The sequence below is a fragment of the Syngnathus typhle genome, linkage group LG11, assembly GCF_033458585.1.
Source record: "Syngnathus typhle isolate RoL2023-S1 ecotype Sweden linkage group LG11, RoL_Styp_1.0, whole genome shotgun sequence".
Taxonomy (NCBI): Eukaryota; Metazoa; Chordata; class Actinopteri; order Syngnathiformes; family Syngnathidae; genus Syngnathus; species Syngnathus typhle.
The window spans coordinates 11,848,200-11,866,243 of NC_083748.1; the positions used below are offsets into that span (position 1 = coordinate 11,848,200).

An 18,044-nucleotide genomic window follows, 5' to 3' on the forward strand; every position below is an offset into this window, starting at 1 on the left:
CTAGTCTCTCTTATAAAAAAACAAGCTGATGTATATACAGTGTGTGCGTGTGTGTGAAACAATTCCAGGTTGAAAATTAAAAAGAAATGAGAGCTAAATGAGAGTCATGTTTGCTTCAGGTGTTGTCTTGATATCCGGCTTGATTCGAGGACATTGGTAATAAATAACACAGCATTCAATCAGCGCACCAAAGTGAGAGTCTTCCAAGAGGTGGGAAAGAAGAAGAAAAAAAAAAAAAACTATCGCGGTGAAAAGTCAGATATTTGATATCAAGGTTTTTAATGTGCATACGCAGTCAAAACAAAAGTGCTTGTCAGCCATCTATCTCGCCTAACTTTCTGTTTACCTAACAAAACGTATGCCCCTGCCTTGGACGTTCACACTTTGCACTTAGTAAGATGCAAACGAGAGAATAAAGACTATTGTAAGTTAGTCCTACAAATAGAGCAATTAAATCTTTTGAGGGGTGGGGGTGTAGAAAAATGGCTTCAGTGGCTACGCCAAAACTAGAATAGACACAGTAAGGACATTGTGCAGCTCTCTGGTGCACATACAGTGTTGGGTTGTTTGGGCCAGCAATTGATGAGAATCCTGGCCGTCACTAATAGTATAAGCCTCATGTTAATGCAGCTTTTTTTTTTTTTTTTTTTTTTTGAAACGAGGCCGCATTGTGGCGGAGCATCAGTGAGAACAAAACGGCGGAAAGAGCTCCGCCGGCAACAGATATCATTTCTGTTCTGCTAATTTTGTCTCCTCATTATGTCGCTGTCCCCGCTGAGCCGCAATGAAAAGCAGCAATCATCCCATGTTACACATTAAATATTTCAATTTCCACAATTGAAAACAGATGAAACACTAAGAATTTCCTACACTTATATGGGAACAAGGGGGGGGGGTTGGTTGAAAATGTCAAGGGAGACAGATTCATTCATGTGGCCCAAGTGGTGCTGCTCTAAATATGTCTGCTGTTGGACAAGAAGAAAAGGATTGTGTGGATTGTTGGCATCTTTTTGGGCACTCACCAGCTGCTGTGCATGTTCCGGGGGAGTCACTGTGCTGCACAGTGGCACTAAATTATTTGGACAATTGTGGAGAAAGGAAAATAAAACATTTTTGACGACGTGCATGTCTTGGACGTGCGTGTCGGAATCTATGTGTTTTATTATTGCCTAAATTTATATTGAGGGATAAAATGCCAATCAATGCATTCAGCAAATTCTTCTATGAATGATATTTGCACCTCTTGTGAGGGAATTGAGTACTGCTGATTTTCACAAAAGTGCTCCTATCCGTACACAATACAGCAGTTAGGCTTGAAATTTTCTCCGTTGCATGATGTCATTCTACCACTGTGCACAATATAAGCACACAAATGTCACATCAGTAATCGATACAGCTCACAATCACGGACATTTTTAGACTCTGTGTTGAGAGGCTTTCTTTCTTCTTCCAGATATCTCTATTAGGTAGAAACCTGTGCGGCAAGAGTACAGCGTGATGGACTACTTGCTGGCCTTTGGAGGAGCAACACAGCGGATAATTGTCTATTTCATCCCGCTGCCGCGACCTCTTGATTGAATTTGTCATGGGGACAAGTGGTGAAGCATTACGCTAGGCGGGTAACCTTTGTGGCTAGAGCGCCCGCCTTGATTTCTCTTCTTGTTCTTCCATGACATCCGATATTTGGTAAATGTTTTGTGGAGATGCCAATGGGAAAGCTGACCGTCATCAAGCAGGTGACATTGCACTTCTCGGAAAATCAATGAATAGTAATAGTCGAGGGTATTTCGCATGACCCTAAATGATTAGGTCGGTTTTTTGTTTCTCTTTTTGTCAACATGAGCATCAAGATGGTGTTGTTGCAATGAATCGAGGAACAGATATTTGAAAGTACTCGCCGGCATATATTCTTTATCATCTGCAAAAATCAATTCATATCAAACTCACATCTTTTCTACACGCCAATGTTATCTGTGCTCCTACTTGTTGAAACATTCTTATATTGTGTTTGCGCGATAAGGATAAACAAGATATGTAAGCAGGCTGACGTTTTTGCAGCTCCGCCACCCGCCGTCGATAGAAATCGACATCAAAGCGCCGACAGGCTCACCGACGGACATCGTTTGACCAAAGCCCCACACAGGCGGATGAGTCAGACAAAGAGTTGTTTGTTTTTTACTCTGCGTCTGGTAAAAACACATGTTCCTGATATACCCCCGCACTCCTCAAGCTTTAACTGGGCAGAATCATGTTTTGATGTTATAAAAATCCAACTGCGCACATTTATTTGCCAGACAGACAATTTATGCTGTACTGAATCTACTTTTCCCTTGAACACTGCAAGCGATAAAGACTTTCCAACTGCTCCTGCATCTATCTAGCGAGCTATCTATCCCCGGGGTGAACCAAACCTGTCTGGGTAAGACGAGAAAAAGAATATTTCAGATCTGCGATATCATACTTGCTATCAGAAAATTATATGTCAGTCTATCTTAGCTGGGTGTGTTTGGGAAAGTGCTAAATACAACCAGGAGAACTTTTAATTGGATAAATGTGAAGACGTACGTACGTGCGTGCTGGAGGAGAAGGAGCACATCCTCATGCACTTGTCTACCCACTGACATTTAATGCGCATCTTGCACTTTCCTAGTCTGGGTTAATCCTGCAGCTCAGGCGGACCAGCGCGGTCGCAAAGCTCCTGTCACTGGTTCGATAGCGGTAATACAACAGTTCAAAGGTTGCCAAAGGACGTGCGGCGTAATTAAAGGTCGAGGGACACATGCTTTGACAATGTCCTCAAGACGAGTTGACCTCGTAGCGTGCGTGGCCTTTAAAAGGACTTATGATAGATAAATGACTTTTTAATAGCTGGTAAACAAATAAGTGCATGTCTGAAAGTGAGTGGTTGCTTTGGAATTTTAAGAATTGTCATTCGGGCTATTTTTTTATACTGACAACACCCAAATCAATCTTCTCAGACTACAGACAAGGCCACCCTCTCAAACAAGTCATGCTGAAATGTACCGAGTGTACTACAATGGTGTCTACAAGTCTTTAATGAGCATAGACTGACAATCTACGCAGCAATATGCTCCTGAAACGAGTTAGCAAAAGGGGAGAATCTGCCTCCTCTAGTACTACATCGGATGGTGGGAAATTCGGGGTTGATTTCAGCACCCGCATCGATAATTTAGACCCAAGAGCCAGTTTGAGACAGAGAGCTCCTCTAAGCAGCCACGGGTTACCCTTTAGGTAATGAGATGGAAAATGTCTCTGGCAATCACAGCGCATTTACGAATGTAAAATGTTGCACCGATAATCATGCTGACACGGGAAGATGACATTTAAGACACATTCACAAAGGTTGCCAGAGACGAATGCAATCACCCTCTTCTTAAAAATGTCTCGATTGATATGTACGAGGATGCAAATATTAGATGAGCAGCTTGAGGAGGCATACCGGCTTCCACGGCCTTGACGGTGATGTTGTGCCAGCCGGCTGCCTCGCGGTCCAAAAGTTTCTCCAGCGTGATGGCACCCGAGTCGGGGTCAATCTGAAAGATCATGTCCCAGTCGGTGCTGTGATCGATGGAGAACCTGGAGCAGACACGTATCACCTATACATAAGAGGGCTTGGGAAGAGTACAGGAAGACATGCATCTGCGTTTCGCATTCAGGAAACAAAAAAAGAAAAATGGAACTGTGCTCCGTATGTACCTGTGCGTTGGCATGACTAAGACAACATTCCGGCTAGATGAAACCTTTTTCTGCATTTGGCAGAAAAATACTCATTCCATGGACGTGTACTTAATCTAGTTTTTGTATCAATAAAAATACTTCAACTGAGTAGTTCTTCTGGTACTTCTTATTTGGCGAGTGAGCATTAAAGATAAATGCCAGCCAAGGTCAGCTACGTGAACTGGCAATATCTTGCAACCAACCCACGCTTTTTCGCTTTCCTTTGTCTTACTTTGGACCAAAACTGGATTTTTTTTTTTTTTTTATGGCTTGCGTTATAGAAGCAACAATCTTACCCTCACACAAATTGCTTCTTTTTGATGAAAGCGTCTTTCTTTTGATCCGCCAAGCTGCAGCACCAAAAACCTGACCGACAAGCGCACCCCCCCCCACCCGTAAACCATAAACAAGGATTTATCTTCTTAAAATTTGACAGCAATCTCTTTCTCTCCCATAGCTGCTGTCGATCCGGGTTCATCTTTTGACAAGTGCAGCTGTCTGCCAGCTGTTTGATTTACCTGCTGGAATATGTGCAATGCTTTTAGCTGCAGCCATTTGAAGCTAGTGGCAAAGCATTGCTATAAATTCTGCCGTTGTGTGTGTGTTTCTTTTACCCACCCCACCCGCGCTCGGGCTGCGTTAATATGCAGGACTTACAGAGTGTGTGCACGACTGTGTGCGCCAGAGGCCATGAGCTTGCCAACTTAGCCCAGTTGGTGGCTTCTGGCCAGCTTTCCCTTTTCTCCCATCCACTTAATCACCCATTCATTTTCTAATGCACACGCAAACACGGGCGCAAATGTAACCCGCGCGCACGTAGCCTCGAGGCTTCGGGCTGCCTGTGAACGACAACGCTGCCAGTGTGTTGTACTTTATTACACCTGGAACCCGGGCGCCTCATGCATTTTTAATGGAGGTAATTTGCACAGGCCCCGTGAGTGTGAGTGTTACACTCCGTCAGCGACACTGTCTTAGCCCTTATCTACTCTCCAGCTTCCCGAGGCCCGCAATTGCTCTTTCCAGGTGTAAGCCCAAGACCTTGGTACAGGAGATTACGCAGCGATACTGTCTATTATCACACACTGCGATCATAGAAGAAGAAAAAAAAACAGACGGTTGATGAAGCGCCATCCATTGTGCAGTTTGAGATGAAATCGACTGCCTGTGTAGACTGCGGGTTATTTTTAAGCCCATTTTTCATAATATAAATTTGGTTCCAATAAGAATTGTACTTACATGCGGTTAAGCATGCAGAAAGACAAAAAATGGACACTACTGTTTTCATATTCAGCCTTGGCGAGACGCTTTGCATTGCATACGAATGAATAACTTGACATTTTGGCAACAAGCATTGCACCGCTGCCCCAAGGAGGAGCCTCCCATGGTCCCACTGGTATGAATACTTTTCCAAATTGCCAAAGCTCTTTGCAAGGCAAATTACTATTTTCATCAAAGCTTATTTCCGTAGCCTCTGTCCAGCTCTGAGAGGCAAGTCCTTAGCGTTCTGTATACCAGCTGATTGGAAAACGACGTGCAAAAGCCACGCATCTGAGCTCATTTAATTAAAAAAGGTAATGGGGAAGCGTGGTTCAAGGTGCAAGTAAGTTTCAAGGACAGTGGATGCAAAATCCATCAGGAAATGCATCCATCATTCCGCACTTGTCTCACTTTGCGGCTTTTTATACCTGACAGGTTTATTCTTCACGTCGGGGTCTCGGGCGGTGACTACGCCAACCAGCGCTCCCACTTTGGCATCCTCCTGCACCTCCATGACGGTGCCGTCGGCAGGCTGAAAGAGCGGCGGTTCGTCCACGTCCGACACGCTGACGCGGACTATGGTCTGATCCCGGAAGGAGCCCAGATCCACGAAGCGAGGATCCAAGTGCTTATTCACGGCCTCGACCACGACATTGTGTGTGCGTTTGCTCTCAAAATCCAACAGCTGTAGGGGGGGAAAAAAAAAAGCAAGCGTGTTTAGTCTTAGTTCTGGCTGTCAGACATCCTCATTAGGAAGATATTGAGCCAAAACAGTGGAAACCTAATTCACCCCACTGTCACGTTTATTAAATAAATAGAGTAACAAAGAAGTCAAATAATTGTGCACATTTCCCACAACAAATATTGGATCACTCTGGATAGGGCTACAAGAACAGTATCACCATTTCCTGGACGGGTTTGCAGCAATGTCAAGATATCAAACATTGCAATGCAGCCACGCCAACGTTTACATTTTTATATGTGAACTTGATAACAACTTGGAAGTCAACCAGAAGTAAAAACACTTGAATTTGGAAGAAAAAGTAGGGACAGGTATAATCCACAATAACCAAGCCAAAGCGCCCCAACGTTTTGGTTTGGATCAGTTCAAGGACCAAAACTGGGACATGACTGTAAAAATCAACAGTTAGTCATTGAAAATCTCAGTGCCAAGGAACTACGTTGAAGTGAATTGGGGAGCATAATTTAAACTACCATCTTGTGGCCTCCACAGCCAATTATAAAATATTTGGGGTGCTTTGATACCTTCTTGATGGAGACGACGGCTTCTTGGGTGGTGGCGTCCGTGGTCACCCTGAAGAGCTCACCTCCTTCCTGGATCAGGTACCTCATGTCTGTGTTCTCCCCCATGTCTGCATCAGTAGCAATGACACGCCCCACTGGGGTGCCGATGGCAGCGCCTTCTGACACCGTGAACTGGTACATCTCTAGTGGCCGGAGCAGAGACAGGTACAGAATTAAAAAAAGACTTTTTGCAGCAGTTTGCTCGTAGCACACTGCAAGGGCAACCTGCCACTGGATGTATTGAAACTGGTGTCAAATGTCAATCAATTCATAAAAACAAAATGATTTGGAGGAGGGCGATTATGAGAAAGCTTTGAATTGATGGACCCGCGCTCGACTTGCTTTTCGCCCCCTTTTTACCATGATGGAGTCAATTTGGAGTCGATCAGAGCAGCAATGTCATTACCTTTGTGCGGTTTAGCCCTCCGACAGCGCAAACATGATCTAGCAAGATGAAAAAGTTATGAATACAAAAGAAGTGCAATGAGGCATATCGAGTTCAATTCGGGTCAGAATGGTTCTGCTCCTCGGGCTGTAACAGAAGTAAAGTATATTTCGGGGGGAAAAAAGAAAGAATCAGCGTGTTCACAGTGGCATTCCCCTGGTAGATGTCACAATAGTCTTGGAGCCTAATGAAAACGTGCTAGGTTTTTGTTGGAGATGCCTCGTGTCCTATATTGGAGTTGCACAATAAGCAAACAGGAAGATTAGCTACTTTGAGGAGCATTTGTTTTGGACTAAAGAGACATTTCATTTGACTGCAGGAGCTAAATAAGAAGCCCAGAGTGGCCGCCTTATTGACAAAACTCATCTATAGAAGTCTCTGCTATTTCATTATTTGTTCACAATGTTTGCACTCACAAAAGTCCTCTTTTCTAAGGTTAATAGACATTTTTAAGAGCTAGAAATACTGCCGTGTTGATATGTCATCATTTTAATCCGCATAGTTTTATTTTATGAACAAAATATCGGATGATTAACAAGCAACAATGCTTTTAGGGAGACATAAAGCCATCTCTAATTACAATTTTCTCTTGACCACGGTCATTTATTTATATTTCTGAGACAACTTCAGTTCTGTTGTCATTCAGTGATCTTCTTCGGACCTCCTTGTCAACGCCAGAAAACTTTTGATTGGCGGTCAGAAATAATCGTGCATGTGACTTGCCATTTATTTTGATATCTCAAAATGTCACAATAACTGGACTCCTGTGTTTATTTATTTATTCATTTACTTGGTTTGTTTGTTTAAATATCTGTCAGTAGGAGAATTTGTTGTCCACTCACTCTGCGGGAAGCGTGGCGGGTTGTCATTAACGTCTGTGATCACTATGGTCACCGTGGTGGACCCGGAGAGACCACCCATTTGCCCTGCCATGTCGGTCGCCTTGACGACCAGCTCGTAACGATCCTGCGTCTCGCGGTCCAGATCTGCCACGGCCGTCATTATGATCCCTAATGATAGCCGGATGGGCGGCCGGCCAGAAGAAAGAAACAGAGAAAGGGAAAGATTCAAGAGTGGACTGGAAAGCTACAGTTCAGCACATCTGGCTATTATCATAACCTCGTGAGATGTGCTGCTCGGTCACAATTGTGTGACATTTGCGGCAGTGCACACATTTGTTTTTTGACACCGCTGTATGAAAAGGAATAATGTATGCCAGAAGGACATGGGAGCACATGAGCCATTCTGTTTAAAAAAAAAAAAGTCACGGATTTCCAAAGAGCAATAAAGGGACACGGAGAAAGCGATCAAACCTCAGCTTGAGCGTTAGGAAGCATACGGAATGTCCTGGTAGTGAAATCAAATAATCGTAGAAGTTGAACAGGTTAGCCAATGGTGATACTTTGCCGATCCCCGAGGAAATTTTGGAACGTGTTGTCACAGTAGTGTGAAATCCTACAAGTATACATGTCGTCTTTTTGACAACACGGATGCGTGGGACGAGAAAACAAATGTCAGTTTCTCAAGTTAAATGACATTTGGTGAATTTTTCCAGATGGTCTTCATGTTTTGTTTCTGGTCACACAGCATAAAGCTTTATCTGCTACATTATAAAAAAGGGCTGTGACCTTTAAAATTGACGCTTTGGGAAAAAATCATGGTCATTTTGGTCAATGGCGGCCATATTTTTCAACACAAACTCCAGTTAAACATTTTTAACTGGGATGTCAGTCAAACGCACTGAAAAGTTGTTTCAGTAAAGTCGTTGAGAAGTATTTATGAAAAGTCACTCGAAGGCATTCGTAAAACATAGGCTTAAAAGTGTAAGCGGGGTTCAGAGAATAAGACCTTCTTGTGTCTGGCCCTGCAGCATGAGTGTCCAGCTGCTTTACTTTGCACTAGTAATCTAATTCCTGTCCTCGTCACATCAGAATCTATTGATGCATTTCCGCGGTTCCGTGTGCCGTCGTCTCGCTCCGAGGGCCGCCGCGGTGCGTTGAGAATACAACTCAATGATTCAAGTCACAGTTAGCCCTTGACTGTCCGATGAGCGGCCAGGCCGAAATGCAGTACATGCAGCAATGCAGTTAAGATGACGTGCGCCCACCCTCCCCTTCGTTCATCTAATGCCAGAGTGGTTGCCTCCAACTCCAGGGGGAATCCAAGTTGAAACCCTGATCAACATAATGGCGCTGAGGCTTCATGTAGATGAGGCTTTTATTCATGGAAGCAGTCAGTTTAGCATGTGAGATCCACATTCCAAGCTGCGCTGCGCCGTTGAAATATTCTTCCAATTTTATCGGTTGTGACCGCGCACACCAACTGTGAAATAAAGCCTCAGTATGCATAATATTAATTTCATATAAAAGACACAGAAGACATTCTAATCTCTTTTTTTTTTTTTTGTCTTTCCTCTCTCAACTCACTAGACAAAGGAAATGTGAGTCTGATTGTGATTTTGAAAATGATCTGCCTGACATTCCAACTTGTTTACTGTTTCAAGTACTGCAGAAAGAAGCAAGCGCGGTCCAACATGCGGCCCACGGGACATTTGAGGCTCTTTGTCTACGTATATATGAGCAAATACGTTCAAATGTATTTTCTAATATGTTTGCATATACTGGCAGATCAATTTGATTGTTCTTGTCAGCTAAATGCCAAAACCTTAGCATTATTTTATTTTGCCATAATCCCAGAGGGCATTGACTTGTGAATGCTCATAGCCCATCAAAACTGCTGTGTTGCCCTTCCCTCATTAACTTGCACCTATCAGGCTGGACTTCCTTCTTCTAAAATCGAGAGTGGGTCGGATGAACAGACCTCAGTTTGTGAGGCAGGCGCCGGAATGAAGCATCCAGTCGGGGGAACGCTCCCACCAAGTCAGAACCATTTATCATCCAGGCGCTCAGGTTGGCCAAATCACACTGGTAGCCGCCAAAATGGGAATCATTAAAACTTTAGTGCTTTTCCCTGAGGAAGGTGGGAGATGCACTCCAAGGCCCCACTGCCAATGCGAAGCTGGCCCAGGCGGTCAGCTATATATAGAAGATATAGAATATATATTCTATATCTTTTTTTCCGTTTTTATGAGTGTTTTAACTTTTGTTTGTTTTTCATGGCAGTGCCGAGAGGAGACAAGCGATCCTGACATATAGATGAATTTGTTTTCAGTTACAGAGAACGTTGAGACCACGAATAGCCTCGGGTAATGGGCTGCATGCATTTCACCGAGTCTGCGGATAAACAAATCATTATCTGCTCACATGCGTCTGTTCTGGCGATTATCTATACATTCAGCATTCTACATGGACTCCTGATTTATCCTTATTTGTCTTTTTTCCAAATGCACTATCCATGGGGGATGAAAAGAGTCTTAAATGGTATCATCACCGCGGTAACTTCACAGTGTGGCTGTGCTGCCGAGATCCCGTGATGCTTTGCGCTGGCTTGTTAAAGGCTCCGGGGCAAGAAATCAATGAGATTCAACTTGTTTGCTCAAATGAATGAAAGTCATTGAGTGAAACTTTATAGGGTGCCTTGTTTTGCTCAATTGCTTTCATGTTTCGACCCACAAAAAGTTATTGGTTGAGGGAATTGCGGCCTCTAACCGTTCCATGATTTCAGGTAAAGAAAGAAAGAAAAAAAGAAAATACATGGAGTCATTACTTACCTGTGTGCCTGCCCACAGTGAAGAACTTTTCTCCATCCAGGACGCTGTAGACCACTCTGGCACTGCTGCCATACGACGGGTCGTCAGCGTCGGACGCTGTGATCTTGAGAACAGACGTTCCTATCGACACAAATGAACCATTTCAGTTTCACCTTGGAAAGAAACTTTGTTTAAAGGTTAGACTCAGTGATTTTTAAGGACTCCAAGGCCCAGAAAAAAAAAACATGTTTCATCTGCAGTGCGGTGATGCCAATTGTCTCGGCTCTCTCATTAGCCCACACACAGCTCTTCAGGATGAAAGAGAACATTAAGTCAATATTATCATTTGCATCGAATTAAGACGCAGCAGAAGGCCGCAGCATAACGATTAAAGACGATTACTGCCACGCAGATGAAAAATGACGACATCCAAACAGCCTGGCGGCAAGACAATCATTTGGTAGTTTCTGAGCTTGTCCCATCTGTGGTGACGCAAAGCTTTTGAGTCTCGGTAGCCTAATGGACAAAGGGCTGGCCTCCTCAACCAGGACTTTTGGCTTTGAGTTCGAGCAGGGTTTGATTATCTTTCTTCAAGGTTCAGTTTTGCAGCAACAGCATTTGGACTGATGCAAAGTTACATCCAATCATTGAGTCGCATTAAGCAAAAGCTAAACCCAGGTTTTTGCAACAGTACTTAATATTGCACATTTTCATTTTGGGAATAAATTCACAAAAAAATGACATGAGGCTAAGGCTCCTCAAGGACAAAGAGTTGGCCCTTTGTGTCCGTCACTGTGTGGGTAATTACGGACAGCTGGTGGTGTCCACCAAAGGTCACCGCTGTAGCCTTTCTCGGAGGCCTGTCACGGCACAGCTCGGCCACCGAATGGCTATATGCTAATGATGCTAATTAGTAGCGAGTGTCAGAGCGCTGTTCACTTCACGTCATCGTCGTGAGCTCCGAGGGGGAACTTGATCGCGGTGGAGGGTGGAAGGATCCAGAGTTACATTCATTCCGACCAAACTTGCAACTCAATTTAGTAATTGTGCATCAAATTAATTTCCCCCACTGAAATGAATTGAAATGTTATTCATCTTTTCCAACAAAAATGTAAAGAAATACATTGGCTTTATACATCTCTCTTTCAAAATGGCTGACTTCCTGTTCGATTTTAGATATGGCTGCATGAGACTTTTTCATGCTTTGTCTATGATCGACAAAATCTAACCAATCAGTGAAACTGGTGTCATGGGAGAGTTGTTTTTCTTTTCCTACTATTATGCATTTTTCATGAGGGATGGTGGTCATGTTTTTTGTCTCACACCTTTTCACGCATGTTGAGGCCCCCACTTTAAACACGACATCAACCGTCAGGATAGCTATGAATAAGAATGCCTAAAGGCTTTCCATCAGATCTCAAGCATTTCTCAATACAGTTCTGTGACAAATCAACCAGAAGGCAAATACCCCGTTGCTTTGCCTGACATATACCTAGCTCGCTCAAAGCCACAATGGAAGGCGATAAAAATCATCAATCCCAGTTGGGCCAAGTGAATGAGATACCTGTCTTATCGTATTGAAAACATTAGACTGGAGAGATGTGTTTTTTTTTTGTTTTTATTGTTAATTCTGCCCACCTGCTTGGCCCAACTGCAGTGAGTCCAATAAAAGCATTTCCATCCAGTGGATTAGTCTCTTATCTTAATTTTCCCCAGGTAACCATGCTGGTTCGGGCTACCGGCGCTGTCAGATGGCTTCTAAGAACTATATAAATGCAAATCATTCTATATTGTGTTTGTATTAAAACACAGAAGCCTGGCAGCAGGTTGGGGACTTGAGGTCTAATTGAAGTTGGATATTTTACATACTTGGAGTGTCTGCTGGTGTCACACTGATGCAGATTCTATTGCTGGAAAAAAGAGAATCAAATCATCGAATGCACTCGAGTCAGCATGTAAGGCAGATTATACAGTAGCTCCATTTACAGATCGCAGAAGACACCGGAACTGTACTTTTTGGGCTCCTTTTGGTACATTTGGTAATTTCTCTGTTGAATGTACGTTTAAAACGTACATGTTTTCAATCAGTTATTTTATTCAACCTCAAGAGGACATCGGTGTAAATATAACTAAATAAAACATGCAATTTCAACAAATATATATTTGTAAGTAGACTTTTACCAAGTTTAAATGCCAGATTTTTTTACCAAGTTTCAAATATTCAATGAAAAATAATATTTCACTCAGCAACAACACAAATGATACTCATCCGCTCGACCCTGATCGCTAAAAAATACAGCAAAAAAGCAACCCTGAAAAATACCAACACTCAACATTCAATATAGGAAGAGTTAAATGCCCATCTCCCTCCAAAAATGTTCAATTCAAAAAGCAAATAAAAAAAGCAGCCCATCAAAGATTCTCAAGGCGAGCCTCTGGAGTTTTCCGAAATCCTTGAAACTGCATGACAATAGTTGTAGTTGGGCACATGTTTGAATATACTTATTCCAAACCAAAATTAAATTAAGAAAAAACAAAGAAAAATAATAAGGAAGTATTTGTACTTTGTTTATTGGTTTGACTGCTGACTTGCTGATGTACTGCTAACAACAGCGGAGGCCCTTTCTGCTCTGTGAGAGCGATGGTTCAATTAGAGCAAGGGGGCCTGCTGCGAAAGCATGCAAGACTGACAGCTATTTAAGAGGTGGCCTCATAAAATAGATTTGTGCCCCCCACCTTCGCCTCTCGCCATGCCGGCGAGGGGGCTTTAACAGCCACAGCGGCGAGTCCCATGACAACTGACTGCGCCCCACCTAGCATTATGGATCGTTTAGCCATCGTAAAAGCTGAGGTGTTTTCACATGAAAAGTTATTTCAACACCACTTTCACCATGATTCATTCCTCCCCCGGCCACACAAACGCTTCGGGAGTCAGATAGAGACAGGGTGAGGAATAAAGAAGTGTGGGGGGGCTGGGGTGCCATAAAGATCAATGGGGTGCGTTGGTACATTGATCCTTTTTGAGATGTTGACGAGGATTTAGGGAGAGGTTTCATCCCTTCTGACAGCTGTTGTAAATCCAATTTTGGTTAGCCTTTGAACTCACAGCTTATAATAAATAGAGCAGATCCGTCTATAATAGTGTATTTGTTTGGCTGAAAATACTTTGCAGTGCTGAGATAAAGCCAATGTCTGGCCGAAAGGGAAACTTCTTTAGCTTTTTTAAGAGTATCAAATAACTCTATAAAATAGTATCGGATCAAAAAATGAATTACATCTTATATTAAAATAAATATTGTGTGTTTAATGGTTAGCACTGTACGAGGCCCTTCTGTGTTGAATTTGCATGTTTTCTGCATCCAGGCCTCATACTGACAAAACCCATCTAGGAAATGTGTCCAAATGAGCCCCAACGGGAAGCAGAGACGGTAGACAAATGGGCCATACTAAATTGTAAAGCTTTTTTGGCTACAAAATCTAATGTGGGCGGAACATGGGATCCGAGGGCCAGTAAATCACATTTCATATCGTTTTTCATGTTATTTTAATTTCACTGAAGACGACTCCAAATTAATCGGGATTCACTGATCTTCAGCATTTTTTTGTCAGTCAGCAAATAATTGTTGGGGATAGTGAATTTCAGCACAGCACTTTCCTATTCTGTGCCATAGTGCAAATAATGCACAATGAAGTATACTTCTTAGCATGATTGCACAGAAATAATCACATCACATATTGGGTGGCTCTATTACCCCCCCCTCCTTCCGCCCAACAGACACACATACACACACCACCCCCCCACCATGGCACTAACTCAGCCGTTCTGCAAGAGCGATTCTCCTTCCTCCCAAACGCGAGCACTGATTCAAGCCACGTGCAGATCAGCGACAATCAATTACAGCAAAGCGCCGCCGGTTGAGCGCATTGCAGCTCGGACGTCGCCTCTCGTCCGTATAAGGACGCTTGGCGGAGAACCATCGATTGGAAGTCACTGCTGCCTCCACCTGTCTCATCCATTGTTAGCATGACAGACTGGAGGCATCCTAATGTGGACTGCAGCACTTTGCCTGGGGTTATCTTGTTGTGGCAGAGCAACACTTGCGTAATTAGCTCTTTAATTCTTAGACGGCGTACAAAATTGGCAATGCGTTACAGCGCTCACCCTGACTCTGAGGATGGAGCCTGGAATCAAAATGATGACACTTCTACTGCTTGTCATGAGTCCTAGAGGATGACGCTCTGTGTGACCAGTCTGTCTTGGTGGGTTAGGTAGAGAGGAACCTTCCACCATTGCAACGACATCAAACCGTAGCAACAACATCCTCCGCTAAGAAGTTTCCCGGGCGTCCCTGCAGGATGCCGACGAGACGTCGAGGTGAAAAGCTCAAACGTTCTAATGCTTCAAATGTAACCAAGCGGCCTTGAGGAAATGTACCAATCTATCTGTTTGGCTATACTTAAATCTGCAGGCTTTTTAAACCCTCCTGAGGCCTCACTCAAGCTCCATAAATATTTGAGCATTTACTATTGATGGGGAAGAGCGAAGGGGGGAAAAAGCCTGGCTGCTGTTCAAATATTAACGAGGCTTTCCAAAACATAAACATTAAGCCCAAATTCCAATGTGAACCACCTGCTAGTGAGTCGTGCTTGAAAGGGGCTGTTGATACAGAGATGTTAAAGTCTCCTTCAACTCGTTAAAAAACATCGTGTTTGAGGCAACAAAAAGCACTTTACGCCACCAAGGCCGTCTCCTTTCACCGTGGATAATATTCACTATATTTAACTCGAGGAATATAAAAACTAATTGGCCACCGTCTCTGCACAACAGAAAAGCTGCAGAAATGTAGACCATGTCTATTGGGCAATGGGACGTGAGCAGGAACGATTTTCCGCACGTCCTAAAACGCCACATAACAATCGGTGAATGTCTCCCCGATGTACCTGTCTCACTGTTTATCTGAGGACACAGCCAGTGCTGCTCCCCCTCCCACCCCTTTTCATCCTACCATAAAGACATGCACCCTTCTCAACAACATTCAACCAAGCATGAATGGCAAATTTGATTTAGGACTGCAATTTCATTAGCCGCATATTTTTCAACAAAACAACACACTTCATCAACATCGTCGCCACTCCTATTTTATCTGCCCTCTGCATGTTTTTTTTTTTTTTTTTATTCAACCAACCTTGGAAAACAAACAAGAGTATGTACACAAGTGTTAGTTTGCTTTGATAGCAAGTGAATGAAGTCGCGGGGTGAGAATTTCTGGCAGCTAGCCACTGATTATTATATGAATATTACAGCCTCTTGTTTTCCAAAACGATTTAATGCACATTAGTTGCTCTCGCCTTAAAAACAGATGCTCATGTTATCCTTACCAGCTAGGCACAAAAGCTTTGACATGGGAGTGATTTAAAACTTGTAAAGTATATGTGGATCGCAGAGAAGCAGACTTTGAAATGGAAAGAAGGTACACATAGGGCCAAACCACATAAAAGATTACAATCAAGACGACTACTTTTCAATTTCAAACTTGTATATTTTTTTCACTTGAGGGCACAGAGATTTCTCATTCAAGCATGTAGCAAATATTTCACACCTTTCATCGTTTGCCCCAGGATGCCTTGCCGCAGAAATAACCGCGTCGCCACTGATGTCGGATAATGTCGTGTTTGTGCTCCCTCGAAACAAATTGTGTTCAACATCCAAGGCTCCACCGTATTCTTACCGTGAATGGAACTTAGCTGATATTCAGGAGGGAAAAAGCTAGCAACATCTCATCATGTGGTTCCTTTTGTATGCTGGATGAATATTTCTCTTTGCTTAGTTTCAATGGCCATATGAGAGTGGCAGGAAAGCAGCTTGAAGCCAGTTTTGAGGAAGTTTTTTTTTTTTTACAAAGTATGTCAAATTATTGCTTTTTGTGACGCGAGTTGCGTCACCGACCACAATTGGGCTTGTGAGCAGAAGGCAAAAAAAAGAATGGCCGCTCGATGGCTCGTATCTTGAAAAACTCCTAAATTAAAAATTGATTAAGTCGGCAGTTTTTATTGGTCAGTTTACAGTTTCTTACAAATCTGGGAACACATTTTTCTTTCTATTGTCTTTAATTATTTACATAGACAAGTGTTTGTCCTTGCGTTCAAAGTGTGCTGCTTTTGCCACCTCTAAACTGCTTCAATTCTTTGACACTTCAGTCAAACCATGTGAATCTTGCCGTCCAGCCTCTCACTGATACGACCAATAAATAATGTGTTTGATCAGTGTCTAAGGACTTCATCAGTGCCTCTATCATTGAAACATTTGACAAGCCCCACCTGTGCGGCACCTGTAATAATTTCCCTCTTTAGCACTGTGCCAGAACACAGCCGGACGGCTCACTGGGGAGCAATGCAATCATAAACGCCTCCCTACTCCACGTTTGATTGCTCGCGGTGGGTCGTAACCGACATCAAGCCAGTGAGGATGCACCATGTCGCCATCACCTATAGTTTATTTTCAGATATTGCGCTGAGCATTTGTTTCTATTACACACTTGTTGCCTCTGACCTAATTTGATCCGTGGGGAATCTAAAATAATCACCCATTCAAAAAAGGTATTCAGGTGGCGCAATTGATTCTAGGTCTTACCTATAGGAGACAGTTCGGCCACACTGCCGATGTACGGTCCCTCCGAGAACTTGGGCTCGCTGTCGTTGATGTCTTGGACCTTGATGACAAACTCGGACTCCGGCTCCAGCGGGTCGTTGCTGAGGCGATTGCGGGCCTGCGCTCGCAGTGTGTAGAAGGCTTTCTCTTCGCGGTCCAGCCTCTCCATGGCGTGGATGTCGCCCGTCAGCTCGTCGATGATGAAGATGCTGCCCGCCCCTTCTCCGGAGATGGTGTACTTGATGGCGCCCTCGCCTTCATCCGAGTCCGTGTGAATCTGTAATTGAATGAATACGGTTTGTAATAGCTTGGGAAGATTTCAAGGAACGCCGGCAGCGAAATAAAAGACTGGATGGATTGCCATTTCTAAATTGCTTTGTTTCGGTTGAAATAGTACAAATGGACCAAAAACAAATTCTGGTAAAAGAGAGGTTGATGCAAAAAAAATGGCCAAACATCATCCAAGCCTTACAAATGAAAGTTCTTGACATCGCTCCATATCAAACTTTATCTGTGTTTGACTTCAGTAGCTCAAAGTCAGATCAAGTTGACAGTTCAATTCTTGTCATCCTGGCTCCGAACAGTAATCGCAGTCCAATTTCATCCACCGGGTCGGTACACCAGTCATCATTTAGGATGTGACAAAAGACTCCACTCTTCCAGTGGTAATTTACACCTTTTCTGCAAAAGACATCTCTCCCAAATGAGGCGTTCAAAGTCATTCCGGTAGTTGTTAAAGGTAGACGAAATGAGAACTTAAAAGAGTCGATATAAATCAGACCAACGGTTCTTCCTAATGTGATTGGATGTTCAGACGCTCGCCAGACGGCAATACGCCGTGCGGTTCTTAAATCCAACTTAACAAGAACTTCTCCCACTTGCCATGCTCGTGTGGCTAGCGATTTTGCAACCACAGGAAGGTAATATTGTGAATTTTAGACAGCATCTAATGAACCAAACGACAGCAGCTATTCTTCCTTTGATATACACTTTACTTCTTT

At 43.3% G+C, this 18,044-nt stretch overlaps 1 protein-coding gene across 1 annotated transcript in view; it reads right to left on the minus strand.

The window, feature by feature from the left end:
- The window catches only part of LOC133162804 (cadherin-22), an 86,404-nt gene that overhangs the window by 14,867 nt on the left and 53,493 nt on the right, over nt 1–18,044 (minus strand). The window contains exons 4-9 of the mRNA XM_061292242.1: nt 17,026–17,320; nt 10,416–10,535; nt 7,588–7,755; nt 6,262–6,443; nt 5,424–5,680; nt 3,461–3,597 (exon numbers count right to left, since the gene is read on the minus strand). Of these exons, the coding sequence (XP_061148226.1) occupies nt 3,461–3,597; nt 5,424–5,680; nt 6,262–6,443; nt 7,588–7,755; nt 10,416–10,535; nt 17,026–17,320 (1,159 nt within the window). The remainder of the gene's footprint in view (nt 1–3,460; nt 3,598–5,423; nt 5,681–6,261; nt 6,444–7,587; nt 7,756–10,415; nt 10,536–17,025; nt 17,321–18,044) is intronic.